The sequence below is a fragment of the Siniperca chuatsi genome, linkage group LG6 (genome assembly GCF_020085105.1).
Source record: "Siniperca chuatsi isolate FFG_IHB_CAS linkage group LG6, ASM2008510v1, whole genome shotgun sequence".
Taxonomy (NCBI): Eukaryota; Metazoa; Chordata; class Actinopteri; order Centrarchiformes; family Sinipercidae; genus Siniperca; species Siniperca chuatsi.
This window is the reverse complement of record NC_058047.1, coordinates 10,661,748-10,687,048: the sequence shown is the minus strand read 5'-3', so window position 1 is coordinate 10,687,048 and position 25,301 is coordinate 10,661,748. Positions and strand designations below refer to the sequence as shown.

The 25,301-nt window shown below is 37.7% G+C and overlaps 1 protein-coding gene across 2 annotated transcripts in view; it reads left to right on the top strand.

Annotated features, from left to right (window-relative positions):
- The window catches only part of homer3b (homer scaffold protein 3b), a 47,444-nt gene that overhangs the window by 10,642 nt on the left and 11,501 nt on the right, over nucleotides 1-25,301 (top strand). For both annotated transcript variants that reach the window (XM_044200452.1, XM_044200453.1), the window contains exons 3-8: nucleotides 6,912-7,068; nucleotides 8,909-9,040; nucleotides 9,641-9,748; nucleotides 16,415-16,423; nucleotides 19,485-19,621; nucleotides 22,602-22,758. In XM_044200452.1, the coding sequence (XP_044056387.1) occupies nucleotides 6,912-7,068; nucleotides 8,909-9,040; nucleotides 9,641-9,748; nucleotides 16,415-16,423; nucleotides 19,485-19,621; nucleotides 22,602-22,758 (700 nt within the window). The remainder of the gene's footprint in view (nucleotides 1-6,911; nucleotides 7,069-8,908; nucleotides 9,041-9,640; nucleotides 9,749-16,414; nucleotides 16,424-19,484; nucleotides 19,622-22,601; nucleotides 22,759-25,301) is intronic.

Sequence of the window (25,301 nt, the reverse complement as noted above, 5' to 3'; positions counted from 1 at the left end):
ATCATTTGCAATCAGTCCTATTAAACCTTGGGAGCAACTAGTGTTAAAGAAAAACATCTGTATCTTCACACAGAACATGGCACAAAGGGAACTTTTTATAAAGTTATGGCTTGTTATTGCCCTCATAATAGTACTGCTAACCTGTTTGTTTGGAGGTCAGAGAAATCAGTTTACACCTCAAACAACACGTTGTCATGTTTTTGACCCCTTTAATTACTGAGCTGTAATCTGAACACAGTTCTCCCCCCACTCATGCATGGATGCATGGCAGAGGGTGTGAACAGTATGACAGAGGGGGATGGATGGGCAGATGTATATTTGACCTGGAATAAATTAACAATAATTGATCCAGATGACCCCTCACTGAATTCAGGCCTCTGGCTCACAGCAGGAGGTGGGTATCCTCAGCACACAAGTAACTGCTGTATGAAGATTAACAGTACATTTACAAGTACTCTACTTGAGTACAATTTAGAGGTACTTGTACTCCACTTGAGTATTTCAGTTTAATGCTACTTTAAACTTATGCTACATTTTCAGTGTGAAATATTGTAGTTTTTACTACATTTATCTGACTAGTTGCAGATTAAGATTTTATACACAATATATGATCAATTTATAGAATATGATGCATTTTTATAGATTCAACTACGCAGCAGTATATAAAGTAAGCTAAGGACCTCCACTTCAACGAGCTCCGTCATTATAATTCTGCGTACATAGTAATGTTTATCGTAGAAAAGGTTTCGTAGTCATCTGGACACTGTTTTCAGAATCAAGACGTTTCGGCTCCCATCTGGAAGTCATTCTCAATTGTTCAAGTAATGTTTAGTAACGATCCAATAACATGGCTGTATGAGGTTTTTTATTTGTATTTTTTTAAACTTAAATATATTTTGCTGCAAATATTTCTGCATTTTAACTTACATAACATGTTGAGTGCAGGACTTTAATTGTACGTGAGCATTTTTACATGGTGGTCTATTGCTACTTCATTTATCTACTTCACTTAAGTTAATGGTGTTACTGGTGCTACCTCCACCACCAGTGGAGGTATTCAGATCATATCTTGCTCATTTATTAGACATAAATATAGTAACTTGTCTTCCTGTGGGCTTAGATATGTTGGCTTGATTCTTTAACATGAGCTTAACATTTCAGTTGTCTACACTTCTTTAAAGACATCTCTTCAGGTTATCAGATATGAATAGCTGTCTCCTTCTACTCAGTCATGCAGGGTTTTACTCTCACAACACCAGATTTAATTAAGAGCTACACAGTTTCATGTTAATTGGATGAGGTGTGTGTAAAGTACAAGACGCTGTACCACATCAGACTACCGCTCTACTGCCCCGCATTAGTCTAGACAAGACTTCTGAGACTGTCAAGCTGCTGTGCCATGTTTGCTCTCCCTCACCTCCAGGAGGAATTTAATCCAGTTTTAATCTACTCATATCATCAAAGCTCGACGTGATGCATCCTGTCTGAGATGATTAGCTTGACGTGCTTTTCGCAGAGCAACGTCAAGAAGGGCCAAATGAATGACGGGACATTAATTTCAGTTTGATCCGCTGTGACGGCTGGGAGCTGATGAGCAGTCAGTCATCAGTTCTCATTAAAATGAGAATATGATAGAATGGAAATCCTCACTGAAGCTATTTTACTTTGATGTTAATTCGTATTTATTTTGGCTTATTGGCTTATTGCCTTTAATGTCCTGGTTATCAGTCATGCAGCCAGATAATTAGTTTTATTGATTATAATTAAGTACTTTCATGGTGCTGTTAATTTGCTTGATTAAGCAGGACTTTACCTCCTGACAGTGAGATAAATGTTGAGGTTTACCACAAACCTCAGATCGAACTCTCCTACCTGAAAAGCTTTGTTACAAAATCTTTCTTAAACTTGCTGCTTTCATAGAATTACACACATTCATGGTTCTATCATAGTCTTGTTACTGTGAGACATGAAATATTTTTACTTGATAAATTGTTGCTAAAATGGCTGTTAAAGGTGATAGAGATGATAACTCACACACACAAATGCTCAAGCTGGGAAATTTGATGAGTGATTGACTGCTTGGAAGCACCATTCATGTTGCCCTACAGATGCCCTGTCTGTAACAGTGTTGGGTTATTGTTTTTGTCAGGATGCAGATTGACCTTTCTTGTTCTTGTGGCATAACTGGGTTAAGGTGAAAGGTAGAAATAATCTACATGAGATTAAAACCCCAAAAAACAGCAGTGGCATATAAACTACAGTCCAAACAACTTATCAGTGCAATCATGAAGTGTGTGTTGCAAATTAAACATGCAGTACAAATATTGCATGCAGTGTTTTATGATTTACACATAACTGTGTTCTTTTCGCTGCTATAACAGCAACAAATGCATTGCAGCAGGACGTTAATTACAGCACTGTTAACATTTGAAAGAACAGTTTGGCAACATTGAACACCTCCCTGTTGATAGTTGTGGTAGTCGCAAATCTTTTCAGTCTGTTTATTGGCAGACATTTTGGCTTGTTATAGAGAGAGAAAAGCACAGGTATAAATGAAAACAATAATGGCTTCATTCCATTTATTTCCTTGTTAGCCCTGACAAAGAGCCAGTATACCCAGTAGCTGGACACTCGAACTGACACATTCAAATGGAATCTAGCCATTATTAGTCAAGTAAATTTTATTTATATAGCCCATTATCACAAATCACAATTTGCCTTAAGAGCCTCTACAATCTGTACAGCAACACCCTCTGTCCTTAGTCCCTCGATTCGAATGAGGAAAAACTCCCCTGCCCCCCCAAAACCCTTTTTAACAGGGAAATAATGGAAGAAACCTCAGTTATAGTGTTATTGATTATACATTTCCTGCTAAACATGTCACGTGGCTTAAAGCAACTTTCTAAGCAACAAGTAACTTGTAACTAAAACAGTTGGCAGCACTGAACCAATAAGATAAGGCTAAATGCAGTAGCTTCCAAGTCAAAGCCATAGTAAGACCAAGCTAGTTAGCTACTAGCTTGCTAGTCTCACAAGATAATTTAGCCTAGTCCCATTTTATATTTATATATATATATATATATATATATATAAATGCAGCTCACACCACAACAATCTAGATAGATAAATAGCACTACAGGTAACTGTGGGTGAACTGTCCCTTTTAAGAGCCTTGTCTATCACAAATTAGAGACTCAGTAGTTTGCTCTACATGTCCAGTGACTCCATGTTGTTCAGTTAACTTAGACCTATATTTGTATCATCAGTTAGAGATATCTCTTGTATCTCTAGCTGCTGCCGTCCTGGACCTGAATCTGCTTCCTTTGCTGTGCTCCTATTGTCTATTGTCGATTGTAGCTTCAGTAATCGGTGTTGAAACAATAACCACTATTGTTTGTATGCAAATGTAAAATAATTCCAACCAAATCCAGTGGGAACTATGCTTCATATAGCCAGTGCTGACCTATATAAGTGGTTATTTCTCTTGCTTAGACAAAGAACACAGCCTCCTCCCAGTACACATTATCCTCATTAATGTCAGTATGTAATTGACTTGCAAGGGGAACGGCTCATTGCATACATTAACATTATGTAAACTCTATTAGCTATGTAATGTTGCATGAATTCACCAAAGTGCCTGCGTAGTCCTTCATCGTCCTGTGAGCCTCTGTTAGTCCCCACAGCAAGTGTATAGTTCTTCAAAGAGAGCACGATGGCTAATTGGACTGCTAGCGGTTAGCAGATCTTCATTTGTACCAATAGCCTCATTACACCAGGAGTGCATCAATGACCTCGAGGTCCTTGAAAAACACAATCACATTTGAAAATTGGGAGTATTTTTGTACCTATTTATAGCTTTATTCACCACCATTGCACGCTCAGTGAAGAGTTAGGTCCCAAAGCGCCGAACAAGTAAATGCTTCACACTCATAATGATGTTAATTTTAATGATGATGATGATTTAATGATGATGTTTTAGCCTTTTGGCTTTGATCAATGTACTGATGCGTGTCTGATATTTCCACTTTATTTCCATTTTTTTCAGTATTGCATTGCTCTTCGGGATAACTGTGAATGCATTTGTTATTATGGTTTCCTTTTCATAAAGCAGCACATGAAAGCTTATTAAAGGGCGGGTATGTCATTCTGGAGAAATCCAACACCATGACAAATACTATGATATAGAACGAACATGGCTGGAATAGTGTCGTGTGGCTCGGTCCACTTTGTTAGTTTCCCATTTACAGAGCCAGGGCTGTGTACAAACACAGTCCGTTCAGCGCACACACTGAACGGACAACTAGCAGACCGTGAAGAGATATTTGCTGACTTTGATAAAAAAAGACGTGTATTGGATTAGAATCGCATACCCCACCTTTAACTAAAATGTATTGCTTTTTCTGAAAAATTCTGCCATCCAAAAATAATACCTATAGTATATTTATATACATGCTGTAAATAGAATGAACAAAGCAAACATTATGGAAGTATATTGATGATTATTATATTGATATACAGATTTGAGAGCACAAAACAAATTCTGAGCGCTTCTCAGTCTGCAAGTCAACATTTGAAAGTGCGCAGGCATTCTTAAGAGTAGAATCAGATTGGAGCGTGTAGTCCGGATCATGCGCACGTTCGTTTCTGAGTCTGCTCTGTAAAGTTGATAGCATTGGATTGCTACTTTTCAGAGAGTCAAACTGTTATTTTTGCTGTTATATTTGCTGTTTGTCTGGTCTTGATTTGAGGCCAATTTGTTATAGTACACTTCTGAAAGTTCAGAAAACCTGCTGTCATAAATGGATGTGTGTAGATATTTATCAGTGTATGAAATCATGTAGTGTAACACAAGTATAGTGTTAATTCATTTTTCATCCACTTTTCAGTTCAGGCTGTGGTCAACAGCAGTTGGCTTCGACCACAAAGGTCAGCGTAGGTCACAGTTCAGTACATTTGAACTTTTGGCGCACCCCTGCTGTACTTGGCGCACCGCGGACACCCACGCAGAGCCGTCGAAACACACCACAAACGCAATAATGGTGCCCACAAAAGCTGTTTTCCCACAATAATGTGAATATGCCTTCACAGTACCTGCTGAGACTTCTGCCACCACCATGGAAGTTGTGGTGCTCAGAACATTAAAAAATAAATGTCAACAATGTCCCAGTAATTCAGGATTATCCAGAAATTGGCTATGAACAGTTTTTAGTTCTAAAAAAAAGTATTCAAAAATATGAATTACCATATTAAATGTGGATTATCTGGGAGAAACCGGATATTATTTCTGGAAAGACATGTTGCTGTTGAGTTTTTTAAAAGTAATTTTTTGAATTTCTGTTCTTTGAGTACCACAAACAGATCCATCTGCTTGCGTTGTTTAAATGTGAGATCATACAGTAAGTTTCAGTGACAGATGTCTCAAAATCTCTGCAAATAAACCCAATATTAGTACAGCTAGAGGTAAAAGGAAATGTTATTTTGTGATTTTAAACTACCCCTTTCAGATCAGTGTATAATAATGATGGATATAGTTTGCATCAGACCTGGAATGAGAGTCTGAATCAGGCATGTAACACTTGACCTCAGGCTCTCTTCACTGTTTGTGATAGAGCGGAGTGACAAATTAAGTGTTCAGGCAGAAAACAGATTTATTCACCTCCTTTTAGAAAGTGACAAAAGCTATGTTCTTAAAGCTTACACTCGTGTTCCTGTGTTATGTTTTCATTTGTTCTATTAGTATCAGTCTTTATGTATTAAACCTGGTATGGTAAAATAAATTATCAGTGTGTTCATTTTAAGGTTCTTTCTAACCTAAAACAGCCATGGGTGATCTCTTTTTAGGCCCATCTTTTTTAGATATTTGCAATGGAGTTCAGATATTTCTGTTCTTCACTATAAAATAAAGATAGAAAGTAGTTTTCGAAACTGTTACCAAAAAACGTTTCAGTTAAAAACAGGCTGCCAAGTTATTTTTATAGAGAAGTTATCAGCTGGGAGATTATTACTGCACCAATGCCAGCAGGTGCTCATGGGACAATAATAGCAAAAGCTAATGGAAAACAATAAAGATCCAATGCAATAGTGATAAGCAAAATAATAAAAAGATTACAAAATACAACATTGAAAATATTTTCTTGCTTTCTACCTTGTCCAAAAGCAGGAAATTGATGGCATTCTTGCCTAACCGATACTCTTACCATAACCATACACATGTTTTGGAATTTGTTGATATACTGCATATATCTAAAAGTAAATTTAAAAAAAATGACTAATTTCGATATGGCTGCAAACCACTTTTAAATAACATAGGAAATGATTCATAAATTACATTTCAGCAGCATCATCTTTTAAATGTAAATGTAAAGACTACAAACAGGGTTACAAAACAGGCCATTCTGGAAAATCTGCTGTCATAAATGGATGTGTAGATATTTATCAGTGTATGAAATCTTTTTCATACAGCATTTGTATGTATGTTTGGGCATTAGCATGTGGTTTGATGTTTCATGTTATTCCATAGTTGTTTGTATGAAGTGATGGTCTGTGTCTGATTGCAAGGAGGGTAGGGGTACGTTGTACATTGAACAGTTGAAAATAGTTATTTAAGTTGTTTTTTACCTCCCCTTTATGCAAATGTAATTAATTAAACTATATTGCAGAGAAACACTAGCAAGCTAACACTACGCTAAACACACAGATGGTTACTGTAAACAGTGGCAGCTTTAGCCAGATAACTGAAAACTCTTCTTCTCCAGAGTAAGTCCATCTTTTGAAAACATGGTGCCTTCACAGCTTGAGGACCTACCTGCCTGGATATATACAGTAGTGTTTTGTAAATGAATGTCACACTTGTACAATCATCTGTAACATTCAGTTAATATGTTCTGTTGTTTTGTTGTGTGTTTTTAAAGGGAGCAGCCCATCTTCAGCGCCAGAGCTCATGTCTTCCAGATCGACCCGGCCACCAAGCGCAACTGGCTGCCAGCCAGTAAACACGCCGTCACCGTGTCCTTCTTCTACGATGCCAGCCGCACCGTCTACCGCATCATCAGCGTGGGCGGGACCAAGGTGGGAGCCCACCACACATTTGACTACACAGATACAGATGCAGAAATGCTACTTCATATGTTCACATTACACACAAACACAGCATATATCAGCCACAAGCAATGATTTGAACTTTGTCATGAATATTTGTAATAGTGGATGTGGATGAAGGTTCTGTGTGTTGTCTTAGGAGACAGAAGGCAAGGACCAGTTGGTGTCAAAGATAGGGGGACACATATTGTTATCTGGTATAATTTTCAGGTTAAGACACAAAAACAATTCTGCTTAGATTCTTTTAAGAGGAGAAATGTTAAGGTGACCAATAAATTGTTCTTTAAACCACATTTTTCTAGTCTTTTCCAGCATTGATTTGATTCTTTTATTTAACTTGATTTTTTTTTTTTTTTTTGGATTATTGTATTTCTGTCAAATAAAGCCAGTATGAGATGCAGTGGGACTGCATTAAAAATCAAATGAAGCTTTAATTGAATTTCTGTAGTAACATACTGCACCTTGTTGCATTCAGCAGTGAGTTAATAGTATTTTCCTCATATAGTATTAGTATTACATAAGTGTAGGGACTCTTTATTTGTGTAGTATCATATCCTCCTGACTTTCATTTTATTTAGCCCACTCTGTGCAGCCTATCCTGAGATTCTTCAAATAAAGGGAAATAAATCTGTTTTCCATTTGGTTGTGGATGCATTAGTCAGAGTTGCACACATTGACACATTGTCAGCAGAATATTTATAACACACCCACATTGGTAATGACGCATCCACAATAACAGCATAGCTTGTTAGCACCTAAATGAAACTCAGAGAAAACACTGGGCGTTGTTGTTATCAGCCTATTCTGCCAATTTACTGCCCTGAGACTTGAGGCTTTTGGAGAAGAGACCAAAGAAATCTACATTTGGCAAGAAATCCACCTAATCAGACTGTTCACTTAGGATTACTGAACAGATCATCGCACACCACAACAAGCTTTTTCACTTAGCTCTTTCTCTGGTTGTTATATCTTTTGTCTTTATTTATGCACAGTTCTCCAGTAGACCTCCATAATGTTTTTAACTGTAAGTTACACAACTGCAAAAAATGTGACTTGTGGTATTAATGTTGCCATGTAATTAATTTTTTATTATAAACCATAGAACTCCAAGCCAACAGCAGCCTGTTATTGTAATGGGCTGCTGCACAGTGAATAGTTGGCCTCTTGATAATCAGATGAAAATCTGCATATTTGCTGGTCAAGTAGATACAAATAAAAAATAACAGTGGGCTATAATGAATTTGGCATTTAAAGGTGACAGAAATTATTAATGTTCTTCTTGTTGGTTCTGGATATTGTGAATTCTTTGTCCTTGAAAATGACCTTTTTGAAAACAGGCTTTTTAAGCATGTAACTTGATAAATGCATACAAGTCCATGCAAGTGCAGCACCCCACCTTGTTAAGGCAGAATTGGAGTTGATGCACCTTCATCACAGCTACTGTAGTTGTGGATTTACTTTTAAAATTCTGATTATGAAGAAATCTGTGAAATGAATATATGGTTGTAAATAGTGCTGAAGGAATTGTAACAATTTGCAAAAAAAAAAATCTAAAATATGAATAATAAAAACGTTCCAGTGAACAAAGTAGTCTTTATAGTAAAAAATATAACTAAATAAAAGATAAATATAAATAAAAGATATAAATCATAAAAAGAAATATAACAATTCCAGTAATTTTCTTTCCTATCTGTATCTCAGATTTATGTTATTGTTGATCCCCTATAGATTTCGGCTGAACACCCTCCAGTTTACATATTTAATGCGCCATGTTCAATATCCCTCTCTGTTCTTCTTTCTGTGGTGTCAGGCCATCATCAACAGCACCATTACCCCCAACATGACCTTCACCAAAACCTCCCAGAAGTTTGGCCAGTGGGCAGATAGCCGGGCCAACACTGTCTACGGCCTGGGCTTCTCCACAGAGCAGCAGCTGCAGCAGGTAAACACTACTTGCACACACCTCTGCAGCATTCAAACAAAATACTTCAAAGAGTCTTTCATTTATTAGATATGACACAGAGAGGGTATGGGAGGGGGGGCTATGGGAGCTGGAGAGGACAGTAATGTGATGATCAAGGCCCCATTTTTAATTCCTCTTTTATTCAGATTCTGTCAGTGTCTGAGGCAGCTGGATTATATTTACACATAGACACAAAACATCTCCAGTGTACAGTTTCGCTTTTCATCACCATGACGCAGATTTTCATACATTTCCTCTCACGATATTTATTTATTTCAAATATTTGTATTTTTATTTTAACTTAAACTGTTATCAAGAGTGAGTGCAAAAAAGCTTAAATTACTGCATTGAAATTACAGATAAAGAACAAAAAGAGGTCAGAAATCACAGCATCTGAACGATAAATGGAACAAATATTCTTTTACCCCAGAATGAATTATTTTTTATGAACTTACATTATCATGTACAAGTACCAAAGGAAGATTTGAAACAGTGATTTAGGAATGATGCAGGTATGGTGTGCTTGAATTTTCAGGTTATCTTGTGTGACTTCTGTCTCTTCTCTCCCTCCACCTGCAGTTTGCAGAGCAGTTTAAGGAGGTGAAGGAGGCGGCCCGTCTGGCCAGAGAGAAATCTCAGGAGAGGTTTGAACTGGCCAACCCTGCGCTCAACATTGCAGCTCCAGAGGTAAAGCGCTGCTCTACTTTCTTAAAGCTCTCCTGTGTCTACCCACACAAGTTTTCTTAGTTATTTTGGCTGATTAGAGCATATTTCCCAGGTAGAAAATGGAAACTCCATATACTCAAATATACTCAAAATAATCAAAGCTGTAAGTTGTCCATAACAGATCTGACAAAATTATCAAAGAGGTCAATCAGTTATGATTTGTAAATGATATAAGTATATGATAAGGGAACATTTACATAGTAATATATGCATTTTTGCTATGCTTATTGTTAAGTAAACTTATAGCATAACAATAAATCCCCTCGTGAAAGCTTTTCCATTCGCTGATCTGAAAAAAACAAAATGCTGAAAACTGTCCACAGGGGGGGTTGTGGATTATTCTGAGTTACCGGGACATTGTTTCTGGAAAGACACATTGCTGGTGAGTTTCTTAAATTGAGTTTTGAGATGCTTTGAGCACCCCAAATAAGGTTCATTCTCCTCTATTACATTGGGGTAGTGGGAGATTTCCAAACCTCAGCAAATAAAACCCAAACTATCTGCACGAAGGATACTTTCATTCCAACTTAGTGAATTAGGGGTAAGGAGGAGTAAGAAAAATATGATTATGATGTATATGAATTTTTTTTTATATTAGTGTGTGGATTCACACTAATATCTAACCTTTACTAACCTTTTATAAGGAGCAAAATTAGCTGCGATATCTACAGCTATGTGTGCAGACACCACCAAGGGAACTGCTTCTGCTGGTAATGATTTCAAAACCACTGGTATTATACTATATATAAAATCTGTTGTGTTTGCTGATCAGCCTTTAGACTTTAGAAATATTATTTTAAACGTGAAAAAAGTCTAAAAGACGTCATGTCTGGACATGCCTTTTAAATAAGGACGGACAACAGGTTCAGGTTGTAGCAACTGAACCTGTGACCTTGAAGGGACCTGCTGGTCTCTGTAACCCCCAGGCCAATACAACAGAGCAGAACGGTAATATCCCAACGAACTCAGTGACTTTGTTTCTATTTTAAACATATACAGAAGCACGAAGGATTAGATGGATCCCCATCTGGCCGCTCCATTATTCTCCCATTGGTTAACTCCATTAAAAGATTTCATGCATGACAAATGGAGATGGGAAGCAAAAGGAGACGCTGGCGCTGAAGGTGTTTGGAGGGGCAGTAATGGCTGGGACTGAAAAAAAGAGAGGAGAATGGAGAGGAAAGAGGGTAGATGTGGGGAAGGAGGGAGGGAGGGGAGCTGAATCATCTATAATTGAAGGGAATCTGGCTGCCGCTGAAAGGACAATGGCCAGCTTTTATCCTGCGAGCGTCAGTGATTTCTTGGTGGACTTGATAACTCTGAGGTTCAGTTGGAGAAGTGAAAGTTTGCCTGCAGTGGAAACTTTTTGTCCTTCACCTTTTTTCCACAAGTAGATTACAAGACAGAGTGATATTTTCTGAGGCAGCTCTTCTGACATTTACAGCATCAACAATAACAAAAACAACTAGTACACACCCTGTTTGGGTGGCTGTGATCAAATATGGAGGAAACAATGTCACATGCTAACCTTTGGGAAGCTTCAGAGCTGCTCTGCCAGTCTTGTTTATTACTTAGTTCTGCCACGTATTAGTAATAAGAGTGGTTTGGTTGTTGTAGTGACATGGATTCAAAACTGAGTAAAGTGTGTGTGTGTGTATTGTGTAGAAGTCCGAACAAAGAGCCACTCAGCAGGTCTGAGAGACTGCAGAGTCACGCTGCCAACCGCGACCTCAGCTCTGAGACACTCAGATAAGAGCTGATGGTTTGTCTTGTCTGTTTATTTAGCAAGACAGAGAGAAAAGATACGACAAAACAGAGCATCAATACCGAGAAGGGCAACAGCACAAGAAGTCCGGTGCACAAATTGAACAATATTTCATCAAAGTAGCTGACATTTAATGGTAAAGTTGTATTAAATATTGTTTTCATCCATGCCAGGGGATAGTATTGATGCTGGACTGAGCTGCACATTAGCAGACCTGAGACTGGGATGTCAAAAGTCAACTTTGATCAGTAATTTTCCCCTTAATTACCTTCCATCTATGAACTTAGAGTTTGGTGCGGATAACTCTCAAAACTAATGAATGAAGTGAAATACTGAAATACTGTTGCTCTAATCACTCTACATTCTTTGCACTTGAGTCTAAATCAAAATACATTTTGTAATATGATTCAGTCTGAAGTGTAAAAATTCCTTTTAGTGCTTTTAATGTTTCATATTTTAATTCATATTCACACTTCAATTCAGATCAGGGCTCAGCTTGCTAATGCCTCAGTGTATTTGACATTGCTCAGTTACTTTCTCTTTTGATCACTTTGATTTGTAGAGCTTTCTTTTTGCTAAAAAAATTATGTGCTGAAGACCAGATTCATACTTTTTAGACCACGAGTCAATGAGAAAAGCTTACTTTTAAATACAATGTCTGTAAAAAAAAAAAAAAAAAAAAAAAAAGTAATATAATTAGCTGTATTTGTTGCTGTTTTGAGATAATTTTTTGGGGCATTTTGTTTTTATTGGACAGTGACAATGTAACAGAAAACAAGGGGAGAAAGAGGGGGATATGACACACAACAAAAGCCTTCAGGAATCCCTAATTAGGTGCATTTGTGTAACACTCTTTAAATTAAGAAAGAAATATAAATGCTATTGTAACAACAGTAAAAAAAAACTGAAGAAAAGAAAAGACAGAACAATTGTCCAACACTGCTTTTGTCTTTCTTGCCAGTTGTACACATGAGTAAAATGAACTTGCTGCTTCATGTCTCTGCTTTGGCTGGCAAAAGTTCCTGCAGGGTGTAGCAGCATGTGCAGTACACAAACACACTGGTATTCCTATGTAGGAATAAAAATGGAAAACAATGAATGAACGAATTTGCCAATCGCAGTGAGGAAATTAAGTATGAAACAGCTGAATTCAATGTGTACGTGTAAAGATTCAGAGTCAGACTGCACACACAGAGGTCAGAGGTCAGGGTCAGTGACAGAACAGCAAACAGAGGTGTTACATCCTGTTACCATGGCAATCAGAGACCTTGTTGCCTGTTGGGTGCACCCCTCCAACCCACACACACATACAGAGCATAGGGACACTTGGTCATGCATACACACATGCTAAATCGATTAATCAAACACACACACACACACACACACACACACAAATAACACAAATAACACCTGGATAGAGCTGCGAGGTCAGAGGCAGGCAAGCAACCTGTACTGATTTGTAGATAAGACAGCAGTCATTGATTTTGTGTCTGGCAGTAAACACAGAAGTGTTGTTGTGGTTACCATCACATCTTCTGATTCATCACTGCATGTTGTAAAACACCGTACTGCTGACTATCTGAGCCTGTGTAATATAGAAATAATACCCAATCAAAGCTGTGTGAGTACATGAGGTTATTGTATGTATGAACTACAGCCAAGTATTGATAGCAGCCCCAGTGTGGCTATAATGCCAGTTAAGAGCTCCATTAAGGCTTTTATATACCAAAATGTGTGTGCTGATTAAAGCTTTCCACAAAACACCTGGTCATATTCTGAATGAGAACAAAAACACAATAAAGATCCCAGATTGGAGTTTTACATATACAAATATTTATCAAAAGAACTGCAATGCTTGAGAAGAAGAGGAAGGTGGTGGTGGTAGTAGTAATATTAATAATACTGGAAGCGAACATACACGTGACATAAACACAGTCAAATATGCAAACCTTACAGCACGATACACTGATAAACCTACAGAAACTTTTAGTTCATAAAACGCTGGAGGGAAGCTGCAGTATTTTGTCTTGTTTTATTTTCCTCTTCACACAGTGTATCAGTAGGTTTTGCATCACATTCAGCTGGTCAGTAACAGCCCTGGTCAGTAACCATAAACAGTATTGCAGAGCTGTATCTACGCAGCCTCAGGCTCTACAGAGCACATATTCTGCCTCTGATATGTGGATGGCAGCAGGGGATCTGCATGCAGTAAAGCTTCAGCTTTCAGGCTTATTTGCAGAGCTCAGAGATGGAGGAGGAGATGGTGAATTTTAGTGAGATAAAAATTAAGAAAGATGAACAGAGCAATACAGAAAGCATTGTAGAACTAACAATTGCAAAAATGATAAACATTTTTATGCAATAAAATAATAGAATATATTTATTTTTTAGGTGATGCTTCATTAAAGGGTTTTAGTATTGACACCCCAGTCAGAATTGAGTCCCTAACCATGGCCCTGTTTATGTCATGTGTACAATGCAAATTGCGTTGCTGAAATATCAAAATTAACAGAAGATACAGCCACTAGGGAATTTGAATTTGAATTTGTATTTGTTTAAAGGTCCCAAATACTTAACACATGATCCTGTCTGTTAGGAAGATATGAGCAGATGCATAGGCGTGTAAAAAGCTCTAAAGTAACAGTCAATTCTACAGTGTTACACTGCTAAAAACCTTTTAAAAAAAAATATTTTTATAATCGCACCTTCTCTTCATTAGTCGCCTGCATGAGCCGATACATTTTTCATTTACCATGATGTTGCCAGCTGAGCTGACCATCGCAGGTCGGTATGATTAAGTTGAACAATAATGTACTAATTGAGGAAGAACATATAATACATACAATACAACAGTTATGTCCTGGGTTCAGATCTTGCAGAATTGCTTTTTTTTAATTGTCCCATTAACCAATAAATTACCAGCTGTTATAGCCCGACTAATCACGACGCGCCTCCCACCAACCTGAGTCAGTTGTAACACCTTAAAGACATTTTGGGAAATATGCTTATTTGCTTTCTTGCGGAGAGTTAGATGAGAAGATAATACCACTGTCATATCTGTCCATTATATCTGGCCGTTTTACGGAGAGCTATGTGTCTATGTGACTATTTCTTTGCCAGGAGCAGTTTCCAAGTAACCAGAGGAGACTCCAGGAAGTTACTGGTCCCAGCCAAGAATTTTTTTTTTTGTGCTTTGGTTTTTGTACATATTAAACAAATGAGATATAACGTGTTAATTGCTGAGCTATAGAGTTGCCGGTAGGCACATTTTGTAACCGTTGGCCACAGCCAGGCAAGCTGTTTCACCTGCTTCCAGTCTTAATGCTAAGCTAACTGGCTGCTAGCTGTAGCTTCATATTTACTTTACAATTGTGAGAGTGGTATCAGTCTTCTCATCTAACATTCAGCAAGAAAACAAATAAGCATATTTCCCAAAATGTCCCAATTGTCCCATTTTAACACCAGGTGCTGCGATTAAGAGAGCCTGAACAACTAGTGAGCAAGTGAGAAGTCAAAATAGATTGCTGAAAGTAATGAATAAAAAGTTCAAATGTCCAGCGTCTGTGACGCAACGTACAAAGTGCTTCACAACAAGAGAAATAAAATACCACAAAAAAAGGTTGGGAACCACAGTAAAGGTAAATAAATGGGAAAAAGAGAAGAACTAACATCTGTCCATAAATTATCTGAACAACAGTGTAAGCACAGTAGTACACAGGAGCTGTTTCCCTCCTCTGACAGGTAACAGCTGTCATTTGTTTGCTCCTGCTGATTGGAGCTTTTTTCCCCTCTGCGATCTCCTCCCATACATGGTATCTATGCAGAGGCAGACAGAGAGGCAAACAGAAATGCTAGTCATCAATATTTTAAACCAGAGACTTGGCATTAAAACCAGCTAAAAAGAAGAGTGTGTGTGTGTGTGTGTGTGCGCGTGTGCGTGCATGCGTTTTGGGGTGTGTGTGTTGTTTAGTCGGGACGACAGGTGCCTCAAGGGAAGCCGAAGCATGTACCTCTGATGCATGGACACATGAATAAATCAAGCAGGTTTGTGGTCTCAATGAAACACAGGGTGTAGAAACCGGAGCTTTTATAAAGCTAAGGGAGCCAATGGACTGATGCTCAGATAAATAAGTAAACAGTGTAGATGTACTTAAGGCGAACAGTGGTGCAGAGACGTCACGATAAAAGCTCTCAGGAAAGACGTTTAATATAATATTTATTTAAAGTATCTGGGATTCCAACAATTGCAAAGCAAGCCTCCCCTCAGGGCCCCGAAAAGTTTTTAAGTTGCTGCTTTGGGGTTTGAGGTGTTAAAATACAACACACATCCACACATGCATGTTCATTTTGCAGATAGTGTCCATGTGGATGTTTTTTTTTCTTTCATTTTTCTCATATTTCACATTGTTAATGATAAAAGAAAGAATAGAAAAACATACATTTATTAAATCTGCATCTTTATTCTGTCTCTATTGGTGTCACTCACTGCTGTACTTCCCAGGGATCACCTGTCACTCAAACAGTGTGGACAGGACTTTAACCTCTTCTTCCTCTTTTGATACAGTTTGTATTCTTCGTTCAGCCTTCAGTTGCTGCTCCTGCTAATTACCCTCATCTACTTCTGTTAACTCCATACAAACCAGAAACATAAAATGAATCAATTCTTGTGCAGAAGCAAAGATCCAAACAGTGAATGGTAAAGCTTTCATGAACTGGGCACAGGATGGATCACTGTTTAGTCAAAATAATAGTGCTTAGCGTATTGTTTTAATGATCTAATAAGTATTTTATTCTATTTCTCCTTATTTGCCCCTTTCCCTCTCCCTTTCCCTGGTGCATCATTGGACATTTTCATCTCTCAGCTCTCCCAGGTGCGTGAAAACACACACTCCACTCAAAGCAATACAAAGACAACCATCTTCTTTTGTCTAAGAGACTGCGGTGTTCATAGTCATACGTCTTAGTGTTGCATGGACTATTGTGCTCAATAATTCATCTTGAGTCTGATCAAAGTTGACTTCGGAGCAAATTTAGCTTCAGAACACAGCTGGCGTTTGCTACAAAAGAGTAAAAGCTTTAAGGACGGCAACAACAACACAAAATGTCATTTAATCTGTGCATTTTATCTTTATTTAAATCTCAAGGAATCATTGAGGGCAGGCCCTCATTTTCAGTGATGTCGAGAGTATAAAACTGAATAAATACACACAAAAAATAAGTAATGATAAACAGACAGCAACAGAACGCAGTTAAAAACAATTACATGGAGTAGTTTGTAATCATGGTTTTAAATTGACCTATAGGTAGAAATGTATTGAGTTTTTGTAAAATATTCCAAATGTGTGCAGCACAAAAACCAAAAACAGTTTTCCCAAAGAATATGGCAACATTCAACTAAAGTCATTATCCGTTTTCTGAATTTACTTGATCAAAATTGAGAAAATCCAGACTGAACACTTCATTGATATCATGAAATATCCCGTGAGGACAGACAATACACAGACATGTCCTTTTAAACTGGAGTTGTCTTAGCTTTGATTTTTCCTGCTCTCATGTTCCTTCCTCTAGACACGGTGCTCATCCACATGAGTCGGCTGTGTGTTTTACTTCCATATCCATCCATAAGGACAGACAGAGAGCTGCTGAGCTATAGATAATAAACCATTGTCCTCAGGGGAATACAGTCAGGATCACTCAAATGAATAATACAAGCTTTTTCTACAGTAAGTGCAGTGTAATGCTTCAGTGAGGCACTTGGTCGTTGACAAGTTCAGGTTTAGGTTTCCACACAGAAAGAAGAAGACAGAAGGCAATGGGGGGGTGAGGAAATATGCCCAAGCTAATTCATCTGCACGCTTTTAAAAAGGAGACTGAGCAGTCTTTTAGCCCACAGCCTCAAACTGAGGAAAATGGTTCACAAAACTGTGTGAAGGGAAGCTTGAACCCATTTCTGGGCAGCAGGGAAGGAAAATATCAAAGCAGATTGGTTAGACTTGACTGTGCCAGGCTGCAGTCAAGCCATCTGCATGCTGTAATGTCATATTCAAAGTCTCTTTTTGACATTAGACGAAGATAAATTGTACAGTATCACCATTCAGTTCATTTAACCTTTATTTTATACTGTAGGCTACTCCTAAGGCAAAACCTGCTGACTTTTATGTGGCAGATATAGTGGTTTACTCATGAAAAAGGTACGAATTAGTATGAAGGCTCAACTTACAAATCTCCCGGCAACCACATCTGTTCACAAATTACTTAATGATCAAATGTAATCACCTGACTGCAAACAAGGGAACGAGTTGAACCTTCTTGCCCTTATCTACACTGACTTCTGTATGAGTTAATATTAACAAGCAGGTACGAGTCACTACTTATTGTATTAGTAATATTATTAAGTTTCTAGTAAGTTCTGCTTGCAAACAAACATCTAAACAAAAAAATATCAAATCTATATAACTATATAAAATCTGATGGATCATCAATTATTTACTTCCCCCCCAAAAATACTCTGTATATTACTGTATTAATATTAAATGCATCATTAAGTTAGTCTATTGTTAGAATTTGCTCAGGAGAAAAGTTAAAGCTCAACTAAAACTACAGTATCTGGGTGCTTGAATTATGGCCATGGTAAATATTTTATAAAAAGTACAAATGATGTGAAAGTGAAAATGATACTTGATCTTATTATTATTTCTTAATCTTATTATTTATTTATTCATTTTATTATTAATCTAATTTGAATTAACTGAAACAAGATTATCTTTAGATAATATATCTGTTACAATACAGCTACAATATACAAGATATTCAAAGTTCTCAGATAAAAATGGAAATTTGAACATCAACAACTCCATGACAACTGTACAAACTACAGCTGCTTAGGAAGATCATGTGATATGAATGAAAGCTGCAGAACAGCTACTGAATAAATTGTTACTATTATTAATTATTAAATGATTATCTTTTTATCTTATTTAAATGAAATTGACAATCAGATGAGGAAAATGTAATTAGACTAACACTAGTAGGTTTTAATCAAAGATTAAGACTAAAACTGAATCAGGTGCCAAAATTAACATTGAATTCCACCAATATTTTGGTACTTAGGGGAACCTGCGCCACTAGTGAGCCTTTTGCCAGATGTGCAGTATACATAATATCTCAACAGATCACAGCAGCACCAGCGTGTGCATATTTTTATTTTTTTTACACAAACACCAGACGAACTCTTAGAACGAGGAACTGTACTTCAGCCATTTCCTGCTGAGTCCGAGTTCAATCAGATCTTTGAGGCTGTATGAAGAGAAGGCAGCTGGGCTCCACACACGGCTGTTCGCTCTGCACAGAGCCTGTTTACAGGAGCCCAGATGGGACATATCAAGCATTGACAGGTTGAGCTCTGTCCTGTCCTGCTGCTGCGTTTTTATGACAGGTCTGGATGTAGAGACAGAAATGGGCCTGTCACCAGCTCAAACCTGAACCTCGGGGCCAAAATTTAATTAATTGTGCTTAATCTTGTATCAACAGTGTATCATTCACAATCAATAATCTTTATATATGGGTATGCTGGCATATTGGAACATTTAATGTCATTTAGAACATAAACACAAAGATAATGTAGTGCAGACAAAATGTACTAGTTGTACCCTGTTGTCCTCTAAACAGGCACTTTATATTAGAGGACTCTTGTCTCCTAATACAAAACTGCAGTGCAGGTGATTAGGATTTACACTGTAATCCCAAACAACTCAAAAAAACATCATTTTTTTTCACACAAAAGGTGCTGGTGTATCCAATACACATGCGCCTGTACAGAACAAAACTAATGCTATATTAACAGAGCTGCCACTGATTTCATTTCAACTTTGTAACAGTGCTCATGTCTTGTTTGTGTTGTCATATGCGTTTGTCCCTGTGTTGTTGGTCCAGGAGTTGTCAGAGGAGCGCCATTCTCCGCCGCTACTCACAGTCAATGGGCCGGGCGAGGAAAAGCTGTTTCGCAGCAAGAGCGCTGAAGTGGAGCTGACGGTGGAAAAGGAGAGGGTCAAAAAGATGTTGTCTGAAGGGTAATGACAATGTTTTTTTCTACTTCAGTTGGAACTTTAAACCTGAAGAAAAGAAAGCTTAATAGCTTTAATTACTTTTTAAGACAAGCCAGTATAAACCCATCTTGTATTTTACATTAATGGGCAAGACACTTACATGTCAATGTAAAGCTTTACATTGTTCAGTTTAGTTTTCAGCTTGGGTTTGTTTGTTGTTGCTTTATTAACCTAATTAGCCTTTTAGTTTTCATTAATAACTAATAACCTGAAGTGATGAGAACATGTGGTCGGAGTCTGAAAGGATCTCATTATTAACAGCACTTTAAGATATTGATTTTTTTCAGAATGAAAGTGATTGTAGTAGTTCATGAGAAAATAGCAAAACATTTCAAATGTCCATTCCATATAGTATGTATCATATCAAGGTAAAAAAAAAAAAAAGGAAAAAAAGTCTTTTTCTTTGGCTTTTCACCAAAATTCACTGAAAGCTGTTCACAGGTTTTTGAGATATCCTTCTAACAAACAAAAGTGACAACATGACCTCCTTGGCTCAGGGAACAAGTTTTGTGGTGACGACAGCACTCTTGGTTTATTCTCCAAACAACACATACTGTAAGCCATCCAGAGAGCCGAGCTGGTACCCACACTAAAACTGAGGGGTTTCTTTCTGAAATGAGAGCTGCTATTTGACACATTACCAAAGAGCTGACAGCAGAAAATGAAAAATATTTTTTAAACTGGAAAGATTTGTGTCTTAGCAAGGTGTGGCTGTAGCAGAGAAGGAGCGTCACATTTCAACTACCTAAGACTCTGTAGATTAAATTCTGGTGCCTACATGGTTATTTTTTCACACAGGTCGTGAATCCAAATTTAAAGGAGCTATAATCAATATTTCTATGATAACAGTGTAGAAATGACAATATGACAATATGAAAATGGTCACTAGCAGCGATTAACCTACAGAGAATTATCACCCGAACCTGCAGCTCCCCTCAGCTTTATGAAGCTTTATAGTTTTTAGTTTACCATAACTGCTCTCATAGTGTCATTTTTAACCGTAGCGGGCAGCTGTTTTCAGGGAAAAAGCTCTAAAAACTCACTGTGCACGAGACTAGCTGGTCAACGTAGTGGAGCAGGTCTACTATAGGTTAAAAGGGGTACTGCAGCAGTTAAGTATTGCACTTCCACAAACAAGGAAGGACTGCGCACTCCACCATTTTTGCATATTAAGATCAACTTACTGGTACTTGTCATGACAAGAACTATGGCACAAGGAAAATGCCAAAAATAGAGGCCATGAAAAATAAGTTGTAATATCTTCTGTGGCTCTGGTTAAGCTTCGTCAAGTCTCGAAATATTTTGGGATAATAAATAACGAGAAAGCCTTCATTACAAACTGGAGTAATGACATTTGAAAGATGTGGACATTTACCAGGCAGGTAGGGTCTAACGAAGGGAAGCTGTCAAGTTGCATTATGGGGAGTGTAGAATTCAGGGTCCTGAAGAGCCCAAAGCACTTAGTATGGCAAAAAGCAGACAGGACAGGAAATAGCATAGGGTTGTAAACATAAATTGTGGGAGCTAGTTCAGCCAATCAAGAGTTCCCCAGGTGTGGGCAGAGTATGGAGAGATGGAAAATATGCAGTGCTGGAGTTCTTCAGGAACAGGAGTGGGTACCACTGATCCAGGGTATTTGGAGCTTGACTCATACTGGGGACTAAAAGTAAGGAAATACAAACTGTTTCTTTAGCAGCAGTGAATGAGCGCTTCCCTCAGAGAAAACAACTCAACCATGTAAGATTGTGTCAGTTTATCCTCCGTTTTTGTGTGTAAGAAAAGCTCACTTTCAGTTCTTAAGAAATATAACAGCATTGATAAACTAAGAGAGCAGCAATGAGTTATTCTAAAAACATTTTACCACAAAGCAAGAAGTTTAGTCTGCCTGGCAACCCCACTACAGGCGGACACTTCCCAGTTCTGCAGTGGTATGTGTTTGTCTGAATTTAGCAGCTCATAGAAAGAAGGTTGAGTGATCAATAATGGGCACCATACTGACAATAATTGAGACCAGGAAGCAGAAAAATACTCATACTTGGCAGCTTTATAACCTATAATTCCAACGATTTTATTTTATTATTGTTATAAGCCTACACAGGCCTTTTTCTCCTGTTGCTATGGTGAGTAGTTTTATGGTTGCCAGGCTGTTAGTTTGGTCGTCATGGCAAAGACTCAAGACTAAACTCCATCTTCTCATTTGAATGCTCTCTGGTTTATTAAATATCCCCACTGAAATCCTGACCTTTACCAGCACACAGGGCCTGATCTATCTTTCCCACATGTTAATAAAAGATAACACATTAGCCGTGTTGGTTTATTTTTCCTATAGTACCCTATGGTCTCTGTAATTCTCCACTGTTAAAGGTGCATACTGTTCTGTTCTGTTGCAGGCTATAAGCCACATTGGTACTGAAATGTGTATTTTTTAAAACAAAGCTGAAAATGATCAGTTCTGGACAGGAGCATCTGAAGCCATGTTGGACTTATTAGTTAATAGTACCACTTGTTCAGGATTGCATTGTAAGGTGTCTCTCAAAGACATAAATGACAAAAGAGAAAGAAAAGAGAGACAGAATATTTAAATGATGATGATGATAATAATAATGGTAAATAAAAATGGTAATAAAAAAGTCACATTTAAGGGTACTTTACAAGTCAGTGGATTAATTTAAAGAAACCTTTTTTTTTTTTTTATTACAGCGAGTCATCTAGTTCTGTCTCAGACTTCTCTGAAAACATTAAAATACATGGGCTTATGGCTCCTTAAAATCAAATAAATGTCCATCAAATTTCTGAAACAAACACCTAGTGCAGCATAATGTAAAGTTTCACTTCATTACCTCATTATCTTCTGCACTTTCCGCACCAGCAATGCATCTCTCTGACAGTAACATTCAAACCGGTTTAAGTTAAGTCTCTGTTTCTTTTTGTGACTTCTCCACAGGTCCATGTGTGAGATAAACCTGGAGGCTGAACTCTTCACCCTGCAGGACAGTAACGCCAAGCTGGTGGCAGCACTGCAGGAAGCAAACGGCAGCGTGGAGCATTGGAAGAAACAGCTCGCTGAATACCAGGAGGAGACCGATCGCCTCAGAGACCAGGTGAGGGTGGACAAATGAACACCTCATAATACAATATCCCTGCAGCTAATAACAATGTAGTGCAATTCATAATGTTTGGTAAACGCTGAGACTTGATGATAGTTAGAAGTGTTATTAAGCAAATATTCTACTTGTGACTGTTGTTTGGTATGCTGACACAATTTTGAGAGTTTATTCTTGCCCCATCACATAATTTTTGCAACTGATGCAGCAGCAGTTCAGGTCACAATAAGCCATGTAAACAATAATGAACAACAAGCTCTCCCAGTATAAGAGGATTATTATTCTCTTATTTCGGGACACTTCAAAGTGTTTTATCAAACCATGGCCACTTACCCAAGGGAAAAATAGGCTTTGTTTCAATTGTTTGTAATCTTTTTAACCCATTGTTAGGTTAGTGAGAGTAGCGTGAAGCATCAATGTTGTTGCTATGGTTACCTGCCGTTTAAAATACTGTACCTTGAGTATGAGGTTATTTCCCTCAAAGGGTTTTTTTTTTCTTGTATTTTGTATTGAGGGTCTGAAAGGATGTAATTTGTTATATAGACTGTAAAGCCTTCTTAGACAAATATGAGATTTTTGGCTGTATAAAATACATGTAAAATTGACTTTAATGGAGTACCAATTAGTTAAACTACTGGAACTCTTTTTTCAGTTGTCTTGATATACAGTCTTAACAAACACCTGCAAATTAATCAGAAACAAGTTTTTTTCTGTTCTGTTTCTGTTCTTTCTTGGTGTAGATTTGTCAAATAGTCACCACTTTAGTTTCCAAAACATCATCAAGGTTATTTAAAGAAATAGAAAATCACTTCCTGGTCTCAAAAAAGACCCTAGAGTATAAACAATATAAGATTATATACAATATAAATATTCTATTATATCATATTGTGTGTGTATGTTGTTTCATGACAGTGTGTCCACTCCATGTAGTGTCCACAGTTAAGCATTGCTAATATGGTGATATATGGCTATATGTTTTTTATATTACTACACCAACACCAGAAGTTAGTCATTTAAATTTAAAGATGACAACTTGCATAGAACAGGATAGTCCATCTCAATAAACCTGGACCTGTTTTATTTCATTGTGCTGAGCGTTTTCATATCAGTGCTGCATTATGTGATGCTCTGTTTCCTTCAATCACTTCACTCCCAAAGGAGGAAATTTGTCCTCCAGCAAATCTCTCCAAAACAATTCACTCTACAAACTATTTTGTCACATCTTTGTCTTTTATTTAGGACATCTACATCAGCTGCACAGTTTCAGTGTAGTTTGGATATTGTAAATCTAATATATAAAGGAAAAAATGTGGTAAACATAAAATATATATATAATTAAAGAGAATTATTTACAGTATGCATTACTGGGGGAATTCTAAACTAGATATAGAGTAGATAGTCATGAATAAACTTTAACTTGCATTATCACTTATTAATAATTGTTCAGAACGTATGATCAGGGTTATAATTTAGACCAAATCTCCCATATGTGTCTGCTTATGGTTTAAAATGATAGATGAGTTGAGTTAAATCTAAGCTGAAATACAAGTATGATTTTTTTCTATGAAACATCCCCTCACTATGTGACCACTTGGATAGCAACTGGATATTATGCTGATAAATTTTTTTTTTGAAATTCATACATCTATAACTATCACACTAAAATCCCCACATGGACTTGGTCTCTTCCAAACTACAGATGCATTTTTCATCCAGGCCCCCGGGATATTTCTGTTGACAGGCTCCCGTGATAATCGCAGGGCCAGAACGCAGACATTTCATCTTTAATTTAGAGAGAGAAAATTACGCCCTTGGTCAAGCTTAACAAGGCTTCTTCAATGCGACAGAATTGAGTGCTGCTGCAAGCGGGCTGCAATGGAACTGTTACCACCAGTGACAGAAAACTGGCCCTTTATTTTTAGCCCACGTTGTGGTTTCATCTATCTCTACGAGTCTAGGTGAAGGTTACCCCCCCAATACATACACACACACACACACACACACACACACACACACACACACACACACACACACACACACACACACACACACACACACTGCAGCAATGTCAACCAGGTGGCTGGAAGTGGAGCAGGCCTCCAGGGTTTGGCTACGGGGTGTTGGGGGGGGATGTTGTTTTTTTTTCTTTTTGGGACAGGACACCCTATACTGCCTCCCCCCTCCCCCTTCCTGCCCCAGTTAGAGGAAGAAGATAAATCATCGTAGGAGCAGAAGGAGAGAGGTTGGCTGGCTTTTTCTCCCTCGTCACACTCTCGGCGTCAGCCATGTTTGTGTTCATCCACAGCAGAACTCTAGGTTTATTTTCTGGGTTTCTGAGTTGACTCTGACCCCTGCTCAGTTTTAACGAGAATTGGCAACACATGGAGTGTGATACTTAGGTTATATGTTGTATTTGACTGTAGGATACTTGAATAGGTTTTTTCTTTTTTTAAAGTAATTAATTTGACTTATACTTGAGTACATTTTTGCCGATATCATTTATTTTGCTTCATTTGGAATTGTGTCTGATGTATTCTATA